The sequence below is a fragment of the Acipenser ruthenus genome, chromosome 20 (assembly GCF_902713425.1).
Source record: "Acipenser ruthenus chromosome 20, fAciRut3.2 maternal haplotype, whole genome shotgun sequence".
Taxonomy (NCBI): Eukaryota; Metazoa; Chordata; class Actinopteri; order Acipenseriformes; family Acipenseridae; genus Acipenser; species Acipenser ruthenus.
This window is the reverse complement of record NC_081208.1, coordinates 4,836,559-4,851,231: the sequence shown is the minus strand read 5'-3', so window position 1 is coordinate 4,851,231 and position 14,673 is coordinate 4,836,559. Positions and strand designations below refer to the sequence as shown.

Genomic DNA, 14,673 nt, shown 5'->3' with positions numbered 1-14,673 from the left:
ATACAGTGTCACGCTGGCCAGAACTGTAAACTGGCAAGAAAGTGCTATTCACTTCATTAGCAGAACATCTGGGGTTTTATGTACCAACTAAAGTGAGTTGGTCCAGCTCCAGCATTTAACTGTCTCCTGTATTGTATGAAGGCTGGAGATCACAGCACCTCTTTACCCACCCCACCCCACCCAAACACCACCTACACAGCATCAACAACATGATCACACTACTATTCAACACAGGTTAAAAATGTGGTGTTTCTTAATGGGGTGTTACCACTGGTGGTCACTATGAATGAGCAGCACTGTACACAACAATTCAATAAAATACAAATAAAAATGACAGACACTTTTTGGCTTTGTACCTGTTTTTCAAGTGTAATTCTCAGTACTTTACAGAAACACAACCTTGGGATAACTAATGTCTTTTTTTGTTCTTATACTGGAATATGAAAATCGAATTAAAAATGGGCAAAGCTATACATTTAAATACTGTATCATTTGAAATACAGGCGAACACGCTAGTTTGTTTGATCTGTCCTCAGCTTGAAATTATATTCATGAGAATACAGTAATCATGCTATTAGATTCGTTTACTGGTTAGCTGTTTTATGTAGAGCTATCTTTCCTATACTATTAGAGCAGTGTGCTGTTTTGAGTACTGTTCTCTTTCCTGTACTACTGGAGCGGTCTGCAGTTTTGACAGATCTGTACAGAGTTCAGCAGGGAAAGAGTTAAACAACGCTTAGTTTTCATTCCACTGGAATTGAGGTACAAGCCAAACAAGGTTACAACGTTTACTGTATGAAAATGTACCAAAAAAAAAAAAAAAATGTAATCTGTTGTGTGTGAAAATACAATGGGACTGGGATGAGTAAACACAATGGCCTGGAGAAATGAAATGGCTGTTAAAGCCGAGGCGACAGGACACTTATCTTTACCTTGCGAGATTTCTTAAATCCAGAGAGCACAAAATAGAGGAAAAGTACAGAAAAAAAAGAACAGGAGAGAACGGGACATCAGTAAGAAGTAGGATACAGTGTGAAGGATATAACAACATGCAGGACACACAGAGCATTCAGAATAACATTTACTGCAATCGCCTTCACACTTTGTTGTGTAGTGGCCCTGTTGCAAACAAGTGCAAGGAAGCCAACAGGGGGGGAATAGTGGTTGATCAAGAAAGAATTATGCAAACCTAGAGACAATATCTTTCCCTGGAGAATATACAAGCACTATACTTTGAACGCATAAGTAATATCGATCAATCTGGGACCAGTTATTGTTTGTTTGCAATAGTCTGTGGAGTGCTTATATTATAAATAGTATATTATATAATATTCTCGAAGCATAGTGCTATGCATGTATATTATATATTGTGCATTACCTACAGTCCATTTTTAAAACGAGACATACAATTTGGAATTATGTCATTTAAAAAAAATATGATACAAATTTTACTTTAGTAAACTGTTCTCAAAAGAGCTTAGTGTTTCAAGTATCAGACTCTCCCTTGCTATAGCAATTTACAGTACTATTCAAAGTGATTAGTCCTCGATCCAAAAAGAAAACCAGAAAATTCCTTACCGGCGACTCTCCTCTCTCTGCTTCCCCATTGTTCACAGTTATCACACCTTTACGACCGTTTCGTTCCAAAGTTACCACATTCCAGATGTCCAGCTGAATCTTGTTCTTAGTCCTGTGTGTGTGCACCAGTAGAAATAACAGTAAAACATTGGCTTGTGGACCAGGGGGATCAGCGGCTGCTCAAAGAGGTTCAGAGGCAACGCGAAACGTTACCTGATCACTGCAGGGCCTTTCCCCAAGTCGTATCTGAACTCCAGCGTGCCGTCGTTCAGTGCCAGCGAGATGAAGTCTCCTTTGCCGTCTGTCTTCTGTCCGTTGTAGAAGATCAGGCCTGTGAGATCCTTTGCCAGGAACACCACAGTGATGCTCAGCTTTTGCCTAGAATACCACAACAGAGCAGAACTTTACAACTGCAGCAATGGGCTGGACACAGCATTAAATCACTTAGAACCAACACAGTAAAGAAAGTTGGACCCGCAATGCTATTAAACTAATTAAATTACTAATACTCCAGTCAACTAGTAATAAAGTTATAGGTTAAATGGTTTGTGACTAGCAACACTAACGATCCATTACAAACAATGAAATTATATTAGAAATTTGTGTATGTGGAGAGACATATTGTATGTGTAATATATATATATATATATATATATATATATATATATATATATATATATATATATATATATATATATAATTATTATTATTATTTATTTATTTCTTAGCAGACGCCCTTGTCCAGGGAGACTTACAATTGTTACAATATATCACATTATTTTTACATACAAGTACATTATTTTTTACACATTATTTTTACACATTATTTTTACATACAATTACCCAATTATACAGTTGGGTTTATTTTTATATATATATATATATATATATATATATATATATATATATATATATATATATATATATATATATAATACAGTGTATTAGTCTTTACTTTGTCATGCAGTGTACACTTGTTTTTATAACAATACACACAACTTCTACTTGAGTGTAATCAAAGACATTTACAATAAACTGATTGTTAATCATCAACACCTTTGACAATGTGTTTATAAATGCTAACTGAAAACCAACACAGACAGACAATCAACAGTAATAAGATACAAGGACTCCAGCACTCACATCAGATCAATTCCAAAGGTATGCAGTCCATTCAGCTCCATGTAAGAATCCCCTTTGAACTCTGGGATGAAAGCCTTGGTCTGGTCATGCATTTCTAATGACAAAAAAAAAAAAAAAAAAAAAAAAGACATTTCATTTTACTGAAAGATGTTAATACGGATCGAGTTATTCTGCCACAGCCGCAGCCCTGGTTAAAAGCAACAGACCACTTAAAGAAACCATTGATTTAGCAACTGCGCAGGGGTGAATAGTCTCTACAGGGCATCTTAGTTCGCTGTCTATCGAAGCTCAGCAATGGCCTACACTGCTGCAGCCTCTCAGAGTGTATTGGATTCAGATGGATACTTAACACAAAGAATGCATCATGCAAGTTTCCTGTGGATACTGGGGCGCTAATATAATTAGACTCATTCGATTGATGACATTGATCACTCTGTTGTTGTTTTGCCTCATGGTTTTAAAATCTATCACTGATGTTTAGTTTGTATTTCATGTAAAACAGCTAGCATCCAAACCCGTTGAGTTACTGGGAGGGAAGGGCATGTAACTCCTATTTCACATCAGTTCACCCACTCCAGGTTTTACTACAAGCTTGATTAGCCACAGTGTATGGGTAACAAGCTCAGGTGTGTCTTTTTAAACCAGGAATGGATCAAACTGCTATGCAATGGGAGTTCCATCCCTTTTAAATTGTCTATAGGGTATTAATAGAGACATATAGGTCTATTTTAATGATCTAAACAATAGCAGATCTTAATGCCCCCACCCTAAAATGTATCCACCTGCTTTTTTGCAGACCTTGTTAAACTATATTTTTTCACTTCAAACTGTTCCTATATTCAGTTTCCAGCATTCAGTAATTCTTCTGAAATGCTTTTCTGCTCTTCCATCTGACTGTCTTGCTTCTCTCAGCTTTGTAACCAGAGCCCTTAAAAATGCAAACCAAACCCGGGCTAATGAAAACTTCAAAAGGTAACAAAGTTCAATATCTGCAATGGTCTTCTTAAAATTCTGAGATTCAAAAACCTGTTTGAAGTAGATACACAAAGGTGGACAGCAGTAGCATAAACGCTCAATTAAAAATGATAAAATAAACTCCAGTCACTGCTAGCCCAAGGCTGTTCCATGTTGGAATTCCAAACGATTATTCCATTCCATTTCATCTTCCTGATGCAAAAAAGACTTTAGAAGCAGCTCCACAGTAAGAGCTCCATTTAACAGCACAGGATTCTAAATGGATTATTTTACTTCGTGTTCTAATCTGACAGGTGACGTTAAGGAGCAACTTGGTTTGGGAATGGAATATCGCATGTATTATTCTTGTTGAAATTCGTTTTGACTGAGAGTCAGGTTGGCTGAACTACGTTTGTGATTGGGCCCTACCTTTTTCACAGTGCTTTCCCTCTCGTCCCATTGGGCACTCACACTTGTACCCGCCCTCAGGCAGCACCAGACAATTGGCTGAAGAATGGCACTTGTTGGGGTCACATGGGTTATGCGCGTCAGCACAGGTAGGGCCTGAAATCAAAGGGAAACAAATTATTAAAAAACAAACAAACAAACAAACAAAAACTGTAGAACAGATATATTGGGGAATTATAAATTTAATTACTTCATAAAACGCACCCAATTTGACCCTTTTTGTTATAAACCATCCGTAACTATAAAAACATCCTAAAATGCAGAAACACTTCTACTGAAGTCTGTCAGTTCAGAAATGTTGCAGAATGAGATTGATACTACAGCTTGCAAGACGGCTTTTTAAATGAATGTCCTCAAGATGTTATTCTCAACAGAGACCGAACTTCATCTAAGAGTACGATTTACACAAGCAACTTACAAGGCTGGGTGAATGCACTAATGCTGTACAAATGTATTTCCTCCTTTTTAAGACTTAACCTTTCTTTCTTTCTTTCTTTTTATTTAAGGCTTGTTAGATCGTTTTTTTCCCCACCAAATGTAGTGTCAAGTCAGCTGAATACTGAAGAGTTGTAAATGCCGCGTAGTACTGAGCACCTCATCTTTAGAAAACTAGAAGACGTTTAGGAGATTGTAATGATATTTTATTGAGCCTATTGAAATAAAACTGCTTCTTAAGGTGTCAGACAATTATAAGAAAGAGTGCTTATCATGCTGGCATTCAGACAGAAAATGTGCCTCTTTGATGGTTGGTTAGCCTTGGTCTATTAGAAAATGATTTAAATAACCTTTTATGCTCCAATAGCGTGTGGCAATTCTACGCATTTTCCTACAATGCGGAATTCTGTACATTTTATTGTACAACACAGCTTTAGGTACATTTGAAAAGTAACCATTTTATGCAGAATATTTCATTTCACAAGGTGATTCTCCAAGGAGTTAGTGCAACTTTATTCAGTCATCAACTTACCCGAGAAGCCGTTGATGCACTGGCAATGGAACATCTCTGCCTCCTTCACCTGGCAGCGAGCTCCGTTCTTACAAGGGTTGGGGTGACAAGGGTTGTTGCCACACTCTCCGACCCCAGTGCCATACAACACATCCCCCTCTTTCTCCTGGAGCTTGTAGACCAGGTTATTGACGTCCAGCATGCGTATGCAGCCCACAAGGCCTGAAGCAGCTGAAGTCCTCTCCTGTACACTGCAGGAACGGAACAGATAAGGGTTCAGCTGCTGCGTGGGGATGACACATTTATCAGCAGTGCATTCATTCATTTGTGAAGTGACCAGCCCTGGGGCTTTTAATACACAAGCGCATTTAAACATCTTCAATTAAAAAGAAAAAAAAACAAAACACTGGAAACAAGGACTCCCTGTTTATAAGCGGATCTCAGTTAGCAAGCACCTAATTAGCCAATTTAGTAATGCACGCTGTGCTAATGAAGTCTGGAAATGTGTTGTGCAACTTCAATAAAAAATGAACAATCCAGGCAGGCTGTGCAGACTGACTCTGGTTAAACACAGCGTTCAGGGAGAAGAGATCCGCACCACAATGCTTGTCTTTTCTGACGTTGTTGTTTCTCAGCAGGACTGGTTTCACAATGGTTACTCACACAGCCATCTGGTCCTCAGGGGCTCCCCCGATGAAGAGGTCTGTATCCAGGTTCAGCCCGTCCGTTCCAGCCGGGCTCTCTCCATTGACATGCGGCTCTCCGTCCACAGACAGCATGCCATTGCGACGGTTGCGATTCACCAGGACTTGGTGCCATTTACCAGGCTCGATCCGGATCTTGCTGGTGATGATGCCAGTGCCTGAACCGGTGTTGAATCTTTTGAAAAAGAAAAATGCATTAAAAACAACCAGCTTTTGTCAGTTTCATCAGCATCACAAGGACTTTATTAAATGGCTACTGCTAATCAAAACTGGTACATACAGCAGACTTAGTTCTTACATAAAAGTACTCTTTAAAAGTCATTGGAAAGTGAAGTGTATTGCCCACAGCCAAAATATTTGAATTAACATTTCATCTGAAGGACGGTACCGATAAATAAAGGATTGTTCGAGGTTTAATCCTAAGCAAGCCAATACCCGGTGTATTAAAGTGGGAAAGAAAGGCATCCCCCCACCTGAGCTCCACAAAGCCGTTGATGAGAGCCAGTGAGATGAAGTCCTTGCCGCGGTTCTGTCCGTCGTAGAGCAGCAGGCCACTGAGCTCGGAGGCACGGAACTCCATGGAGATGCGCACCGTGTGGTAGGCCTTTATAGTCTTGAAGGCCAGATAAGACTTGCCACCAAAAGCAGGAATGTAGTATTTAATAGCTAAGGTGGTGAAGAATAATAAAAAAACAGATTTCATTACTGTACTTCAAACAATGAACAAAACAGTTGGATAAACTAGAGACAAAATGTGTATTTCTTAGTATCTTTACTTGCCAACATTCACCAGCGTATACATGTAAATAACCATTCCCAGTAACACCTCATGAAAATTCTGCTTCAGCTACTACTGCTACTTTTAGTTTACAACCAGAACGTTGCTCAACAAAAACAATGTTGCACAGATAACAAATGCAGTACTAGGACTTGCCAATAGCGAGTAAACAGTTGTAATAGGATGAAAACAATTGGTGAAGCAGCCTTACCTTTCTCGCAGACAGACCCTCCTCTCCCGGCTGGGCAGATGCAGGTGAAATCCTGGCCGTCATCCTCGCAGGTTCCTCCGTGTCGGCAGGGATGGGAATCACAGGGTGTCTGACGGGGAGGAAAGAACACCTTGCCGGGGGTAGTGGGAGTTGGGGTGGTGGTGGTAGGGGCAGGCGTGGTGGCTCTCCAGGCCGTGGAAGGTCGTCTGGTGGTGCGTGCTGTAGTGGCTGGCCTCCTCCGTGTGCTGCTCGGGAGCCGGGCGGTGGTGGTGGTGATGGTGGTGGTAGTGGGGGGGACAGTGGTGGCTGCTGTTGTTGTCGTGGTGGTTGTGGCAAATGGATTTGGTACCCAGTCTGGAAGTAGACAACAATGATTATTAATACAGAAGGGCACTGTACTATACTATCTTATAAACTAGTTTTTCTGTAGCAATCCACAAGTGTTCTCTCAGGTAATAGAACTGGACCCACTCAACGGAGTACAAGGACAAAATGGACAGCCTAATATTCTATTAATATTCTAGAGCCCAGAATAATGTTGAGGATTAAGTGAAATATTACCGAAGTCCAGGACTCTGATATGCTCCTCTTCTGGTTTTTTAACAGCAATGGCCGCCTTCTTGGACATCTTCAGTTGTTTGAGGAGGGCCTTCTGCACATCCTGGGAAGTGTAGGTGGTTGCTAGGGAAAGAAAAATAAAAACATTCGTCATTTACCAGGCCTCAAACAGAACATCACAAGATTCTGTAGACTGACGAGTTCAAACTAGTCTGAAGATAAACACCTGTGCCTTATCTTTATTTGGGCAGGTACAGAGGTGTAATACAAGGATTTGTCTGCTGTTCAAAACATGGTCAGCAGATAAAGTAATTAACTGCAATTAATTGTAACCTTGGCACACCTGTGTGATTGTAATTGTAATTACAGCTCAGTTAAGCATGTATTTGTCATCCGATCATTATTCTTGTATTTTCAACCACTTTTGGTGACCCTTTGTTTGAAAAAAAAAAATTAAAGTTACATAGTGCGTTTCTGAATTATAACCTGCGATTACTGCGTGGTAATTTAGAATAAATAGAGTAAACATGTTAATGTGTGGAGTTTATGTTATGTTTTAGTGTACTTGTAATTATAATTGGAATTACTGTAGCATAATTGTAACTAATTGTAATTGAACACAATAGCATTGGAACTGCAATTGTAATTGACCCCAGGTCTGACGGTGGTGAGGAGACAGGACAGTAAACCAAGTTCTCTTTGGAAATGAGCATGCTTACAGAGAGCCCTACATTTCCAATGAATAATGTTACCTGGGTCAAAGTGGGCTTCCACTGTGGCACGTATGGAGCCGCTCGGGCCTAGGTCTCGGACACGGACGCTCTTGAAATCTTTCTCCACATCAGACTTTCTTAGCAGCTCGTTGAGCTGGAGGGATTGAGGGAGTATGAAACGCATTTAGTTCAATTCAACGTAAACATGTCAAATAGAAGATGCAGCGGATTCATCTCAGGAAACAGGTTTAAAAGATGAAAAAGCCTAAACAGGAATGGCATTACTCCCAAGACCCTTCTCTAGTTCTCAAGGGCCCCCACACATGGAACCGCAAGCATTATTTATCTGTATTTAACAAGACCTCGAGATCACGCTTTGGTGAAGAACTCTGTTGTGAACTCCCTGTGGCCTCTTCAGGCAATTATTCTGGTACAAAGAAGCAGACTATCTTTGCACTTGGCCTTCATTCTTCCTAGGGAAATCATACAAGATAGGTCCCTTAACCTTGCCACTGTGTCCCCTGCTGGTGACGAGTGGGAGTGCAGATAGCAGCAGGGTCTTCTGTGAACATTGCCTGCTTCTACAGTCTGTGTTCTGTGTGCAGCCAAGCGAGAAGCAGGCACAAAAAAGCCTCAGATAAGGAAAGTGACCCATGTCCCTAGGCCACTTCAATCCAACTGGCAGAAAAAAGGGATTAAAAATAAACACGCTTTCCTTTGAAGTAGAGGGTTCTAGCACCAGGCATTGCTTTTGACGTGGTGCTGTTAAACCACACGAGGCTCACACACTGTTCAACGTTACTGGCAGGGAACAGCTTTTTCACAGACCCCTCATCTGAAAGTATAATTAAGCGCTGTATTCCGATGGTTTGCCCAGGCTGAAATAATTTGAAGTGCGGCAGCAGATGAACTTTTTGATTACAAAGCGAGCCCTACGGGACACGAAAATAGTTATTTAAAATCTCTGCATGTGCTACAAAAAAAAAAATATGTCAAAGGTTTTGCTTTACATGTACATTTCAGACACTACAGGTATTCTGTGAATATCTTCCTAGGGTATTTAACATGAATGTGAATACATAATATTATTTTTTACTCAGGGCGGTTGACCATGGTTTTGTAAGAATCGAGAGACAACTGTTTCTTCCTTTCTCTAACGGTTACAGTCTCGTCAGTGGCTTTGTGGAGCACAGGTGGGTCTTTCTCTTTTTTTTTTTTTTTTTTAATACACCTGGTTTTAGTGTTCACTTATTTTAAAATACTGGGTTTTACAATGTTTCAATTATTATAAGGAACGTCAAAATGATTCAGATTTCATTTTCTATTAGCATTGCATTACACAGTAAAGTGGGGAAAACAGGCTCTTACTGCACTCTCAATGCTCCTGGCCGTTTCTCCAAACAGCTCTGACTTGGGGTCGGCCATCTCTGGGGTGTAGAACACTTCCTGACCTTCCACTTCCTCCAGGATGAGGACTGCATGGAACTCCTTGGTTGCTATGGAAATAAAAAAGGGTTGTTTTTTTTGTTACCGACCGGCGGGTCTTGGGGCTTTCCAATCCGCCAGCTGCATCAGGTAACCAAGGTGGTAGTGCCAGCATTGGGGTTAGTGAGATGGAGAAGAGGTGCTATTAGTTATAAAAGGTGAGTGAAGGTGAGTGCAGTAGGTGAGAGGATTACTGCAGAGGGTGACGTGCTGGAGTTTACCATGCTCTTTGTCCCACGGGTCCAAGAGGATAGTAGAAGCATGGTGAACTAAGCAGAGAGAAATATGTTAGAGACAACATCAACACAGGTTATAACGCACACAAACATTACAATACAGATAATGGGACCATTTAAACATTCTGGGGTTCTCAAATATAGCCCTATGAAGCCTGGTTCCAGAAGTACTTACAGGAATAATAATTCACAAAGCACAGAGCTATTTAAAGAAGTATAATATTCATGAAACTGTTTTAAAAGTCTGTCAGAGAACAAATGACAGATTCGAATAGTTTTGTGAATATTAATAATCCTACTGATAACAACAATAATAATAACTACATTTGTAAATAACTAAAGACAAGCATCCATTGTTGTTTGCACCACAGCTTCTGATGGTTTGCGTGTGATCCAGCTACCTGGAGATATTAGTACAGCTCATTAAGAACAGGGAAGAAATGAGAGAGTTCCCCCTGGCATTGAGGCTTGATGCTTGGCTTCATATGCAGCACAGGCCCTAATCAGCAGAACAAATTGCCTGAATCAATCAAGTCCTCTGGCTGCCTGTCTTTTCTTAAACCACACTTGTATGATTATCTTAAAGATTCTGGTAATTGTTACTTAATCCACAAAGCAAATTTTAAAATTATTATTCAGGATGAGTGGCAGAGGCAAGCGTGACTGTGTCTGCACGTTATTTAAACATCTATTGTACTGTAATAGAAAGCAGTGGAGAAGTATTATTACATGCTGAATATTGTGCAGAAATCGGCAATGGCAGACCACCAATTGGGCAATTGGGTCTTCTTTTCAAAGACGGACTGGGAATGGAGGCTTAGGATGTTATACAACACATGCATAATCGAGTCATCCTATGAACAGTCTCTCAAGCAGGGCCTGACAATGTGCACAGTGCTTGTTTTGTCATGTGGATTAAAACAGTGTCCACTGGGTTCTAAACCGAGACCAGCAAGCTCATTCACTGGTCCCCCTAGCCAGACTCCATAGCAGAACACACGATACACAGCTGCTGACAGCCCTTTGATGTTTAGTCCAGTCCAACTGTGAATGAAAACCTACCACTCATTTCGAGAGATGGGGGATCATCGCTTAATGGAGGGGATACAACAATAAAGAGAGAATCAGTAATCCCAATAAGACAAAACAGGCCAGCCTCTGAAGGGCAGAAAAACAGCTCCTATTTTGTTCCACTCTCAAGCACAATGTCTGCGTATCTTCCATTTGCCTTCACTTGAAGAACAATAGCCTACACTCATACACATGTCTATCAGATTCACCTGTTAAAGCCAAATCAAGGAGCTATAAATAAAGCCGTTTCTCTTTTGTGCTTGGATGACCGGCTTTTATCACAAGGGTATCTTTGCCTGTTAAACCGCACCCTGCTGCAGGAATAAAGATCGCTCGCGCGCGGAAGTTATCAGTGAAGAATACTCACGTGGGCAGTTGGCTCCCTCTGCGTCGGTGGCAGCGGTCTTGCTGTCAGGACAACACCCGAAGGCTGTATTGTCGCAGGGTGACCTCTCTGCTGGGCTTGCAGTCGTCGTGGGGCGAACAGTAGGCTCTAAAGCAGAAAGAATAATTCAAACTATGGTAAAGTTACGGGTAAACTAATATTGACCGCCATTAACAAGCAATTAGTTAATCTTTGCTGATGCTGTTTTTGGCAAAATGGCAGAGTGCTGCTCCTACACAGATCGATGCAGGTCGCTCCGCGAGGATTATTTATAATCCAGAGCTGATTAAAATGATAAAAACAAGGAGACAGGCGAAACAAGTCGTAAAATCATCAGGGAGGGAGGGAGTCTTCAAGGACTTTCTGACCACAAATCAGCTAAAAAGTGCAAGACATGGAAAACGACTTGGGCGAGAATCACTGGGATGCTGCTGTGCATCTGCTACCCGGGAGCAGGAGATTTATAAGCAGGCTGTAAAACAAGCTGGGACTGCGACTGTCAGGGTAGAAAGGAGAGCTGCTGTTCTCCGGGTTACAGGAGTTCTCTCAAATGCTTTTTTGGCTTTAGACTAAGCTTTGTTGAGCGTAGCCTAAAGCCGAAACACACCTGCATATTTAATACAGCATACTACTGTTAAAAAGTAACAGCAGCACCTATGATATACTACATGGATTAAATATGCAGCGTGCCACAAAATACAAAATGGTTATTTAAAAACGACTTATCGCCAACAATAAAAAAAAATCAAAATCAAACAGTGTGTTCTGGGACCAGGGTATTGGACATTGTGGTCAATGTAATAATTACATTTAAATAAGATAAGTTCAAGTGTAGAGATAACACAACCTCATTAGGAATGGTGTTATGCAATAAGCCCCTTTCATAAAGAAAACCAGGCTGTTGTACAGTATATTGGTCAGTGACTGGTGTGTTATATTACCAACTATCATTCACTACAATCAGCCAGGGAAATTCACAATCGTATGTAACAAACTAAAGACTTTGTAGCCATCAGTCTGTGTACAGTTTCTAGAAACCAGATTGCCTATAACTACAGAACTATCAAGACATGTGGGTTTGCAACAGCTTTAGGCCATTCCAATTTATTTTACTTGCAAGTTTAAATCTGGAAACAAATAAAACTGGAAAAAATTAAATTCCCCCACCTCCCCCTCCCTCTATACACATAAAATAAACTTGTGTTGCTTAATCACACACTGTAGGCCACGTTCACAAAGCATTTATCAAACCGTGTTAAGCTTGTAAAAGGAGAAAAAAACAAACAAACAGCTCATTTTAAAAGAACCAGCAATACACTACTAAAAGTGCATATAGGAGCTAATAATTGAAACCCCCGAGGCATGTTTAAAGCTTGCAGCACTAACAAGGTTTTTTTCAGGCAGCTACTTAACGCAGCGGTAAATGCTTTGTGAATATCGTTGTTTTAACCAGGACTTGGAACAGCAAGTTTACCGATAGGCTCTGCTCCGCTAGCCTCAAGGTCATCGTCCCCGCTGTGTTCCCCACTGGGTTCCCCGCTGCCAGAGTCCTCGAAGGAGAGAGTTGATGGGGAGGGGGTGACGGTGGGAGAGCTGGTGGTGGGGCGAGCTGTGGGTGCGGCTCTGGGGGTGGGGAGGGGTGGCTTGGTGGAGCGGGAGGGTGATTTGGTGGTGCTGGGAGGTCTTGTTGTCAGCCTGCTAGCGCTGGTAGTTAACACTGGCAGCGCTTCAACAAGGACCTGCGAGGCGGTGACAGCGTCCTCCTCCTCCTCCTCCTCCTCTTCTTCAATGGGATCTGAGAGGGTGGTGGTTGGTCGTTTGGCACGGGTTGTGGGAGTGGAGGGGGTGGACGTGGGAACAGCAATCGATCCATGAGGGATGTTTTCTGGAGGAAGCATGAATGAACGATGGGTAAAAATAAATGGCAATGCTTTAAAGGGACTATACCTTTCAGGGTATCAGCACTGTCTTTCAAAGACCTAAGCAATACATGACATTATTTTTCCACATTTGGCACAGAGATACGTTTAATCTGACCTCTATAGTGTAGTCTTTAACTACGTAATTAAATACTTTACCATCCCTCCTCACTTGTGCTTTGTATGCAGTCAAGAGGTTACGTATTACAGACAGACATTTGATTGTTCTAGGTGGATAATCCATTTAGAACTAATGGATTTTACTTCTGAAGAATACAAAACATTTTAAAACAGCAGACCTATTTTGAAAGTACATTATTTAATTTAGAGCTCTACTAGGATCATCCTAAAAGGTCAACATAATACACAGGTATTATATTGTATTACACAATAATTACAATGCACTTTAACCAAAAATAAACATCAAATAAATATGCATTTATAAAGACACATCCTCAATTACGCATATGGAGGCAGTTTGCGGCCGTCTGCTATCACACAGAGCATTGCAGTTATGTGCTGTTTCTCATTACTCACACCTGTTTTTCTCCCAATTTGTGAACTGTGGTATTGCCTGGCATGTCGACAAATATGGGGGTCTGATCAGTATTTCTGATCTGTCAAAGCTGGTACTGTTTGTTAGAAACACTGAAATTGTAAAAGCTTCTCTTTGAATTCCTCAGGAAGCTAATGACGCTTCTTTGAAAATGGCTGCTGGTATGTCATGGATGATTCGAGATCGGGCAGTAACGTTTTGGTTCGTCTTTTCTTGGCAGTAGGTCACGTTGCTGCTTGTGTATTCGGGTAGTCACATCTTTTGTTGGCGATTTTAATACACACATCACTATACTGTACTCGAATTTAAGATGCAGGATATTTTTGAGAAGCAAAAGACGGTTCAAAAAGTGTGTCTTAAATTCAGAGGAATACGGTACTTCATATGAGTCAACGACATAACCTTAAAACCTAATGCTAACCCAAGATGCTTTCTTTGCTGTACAATTAAATTATTACATTGCATTTGCCTGAATTACATAGTAATTAATCATCTTGTAATTAGTCAATAATAACTGTGTAAAATGTGCACTATACACCCTGTATATTATTTTAAAAAATACAACATTGATCAGAGTACTGTATGTAGCATTCATTTCACTCTCCCTTTCTTATCAGTCAGGGACTGAGTCAAGCAAGTGTGGGCTAACATTCAGAAACCTACAGATGACTGCATCACCGGGATCAGGTGGTGGTATTACAGCCAATGAAAATGTAATTGAAGGCAGCCTTCAACTGCTGCAATCTTGCCGAATGCGAGAAAATGCTTAACCTCGATCTCGAACCGACAAGCTACAGAACTGAAGCGAATGTCCCTCTCTCCTCCCTTTACTTGCAAACAACACTTACCCAAGAAAGCTGTTCATTTAAACCTCATCTCAGTTAATACCTGAGGGAGAACAGACTGATATCCAAACAGAATCATTCATGCCCCACGCGCCATATGTCTGTGTGCATTGCCAATCCCTA

General features: G+C 40.8%; 1 protein-coding gene across 8 annotated transcripts in view; it reads right to left on the bottom strand.

The window, feature by feature from the left end:
• Positions 1 to 14,673, bottom strand: part of LOC117425132 (agrin-like) — a 155,129-nt gene that overhangs the window by 9,874 nt on the left and 130,582 nt on the right. For 4 of the 8 annotated variants that reach the window (XM_034904230.2, XM_058993239.1, XM_058993240.1 and 1 more), the window contains 14 exons: positions 12,705 to 13,115; positions 11,213 to 11,338; positions 9,422 to 9,549; positions 8,093 to 8,207; positions 7,344 to 7,463; positions 6,783 to 7,136; positions 6,267 to 6,459; positions 5,753 to 5,968; positions 5,111 to 5,340; positions 4,105 to 4,239; positions 2,722 to 2,815; positions 1,792 to 1,956; positions 1,579 to 1,690; positions 933 to 944 (listed from right to left, as the gene is read on the bottom strand). In XM_034904230.2, coding sequence (XP_034760121.2) covers positions 933 to 944; positions 1,579 to 1,690; positions 1,792 to 1,956; positions 2,722 to 2,815; positions 4,105 to 4,239; positions 5,111 to 5,340; positions 5,753 to 5,968; positions 6,267 to 6,459; positions 6,783 to 7,136; positions 7,344 to 7,463; positions 8,093 to 8,207; positions 9,422 to 9,549; positions 11,213 to 11,338; positions 12,705 to 13,115 — 2,411 coding nt within the window. The remainder of the gene's footprint in view (positions 1 to 932; positions 945 to 1,578; positions 1,691 to 1,791; positions 1,957 to 2,721; positions 2,816 to 4,104; positions 4,240 to 5,110; positions 5,341 to 5,752; positions 5,969 to 6,266; positions 6,460 to 6,782; positions 7,137 to 7,343; positions 7,464 to 8,092; positions 8,208 to 9,421; positions 9,550 to 11,212; positions 11,339 to 12,704; positions 13,116 to 14,673) is intronic. The other 4 variants (XM_058993238.1, XM_058993241.1, XM_058993244.1 and 1 more) reach the window with 1 other exon arrangement.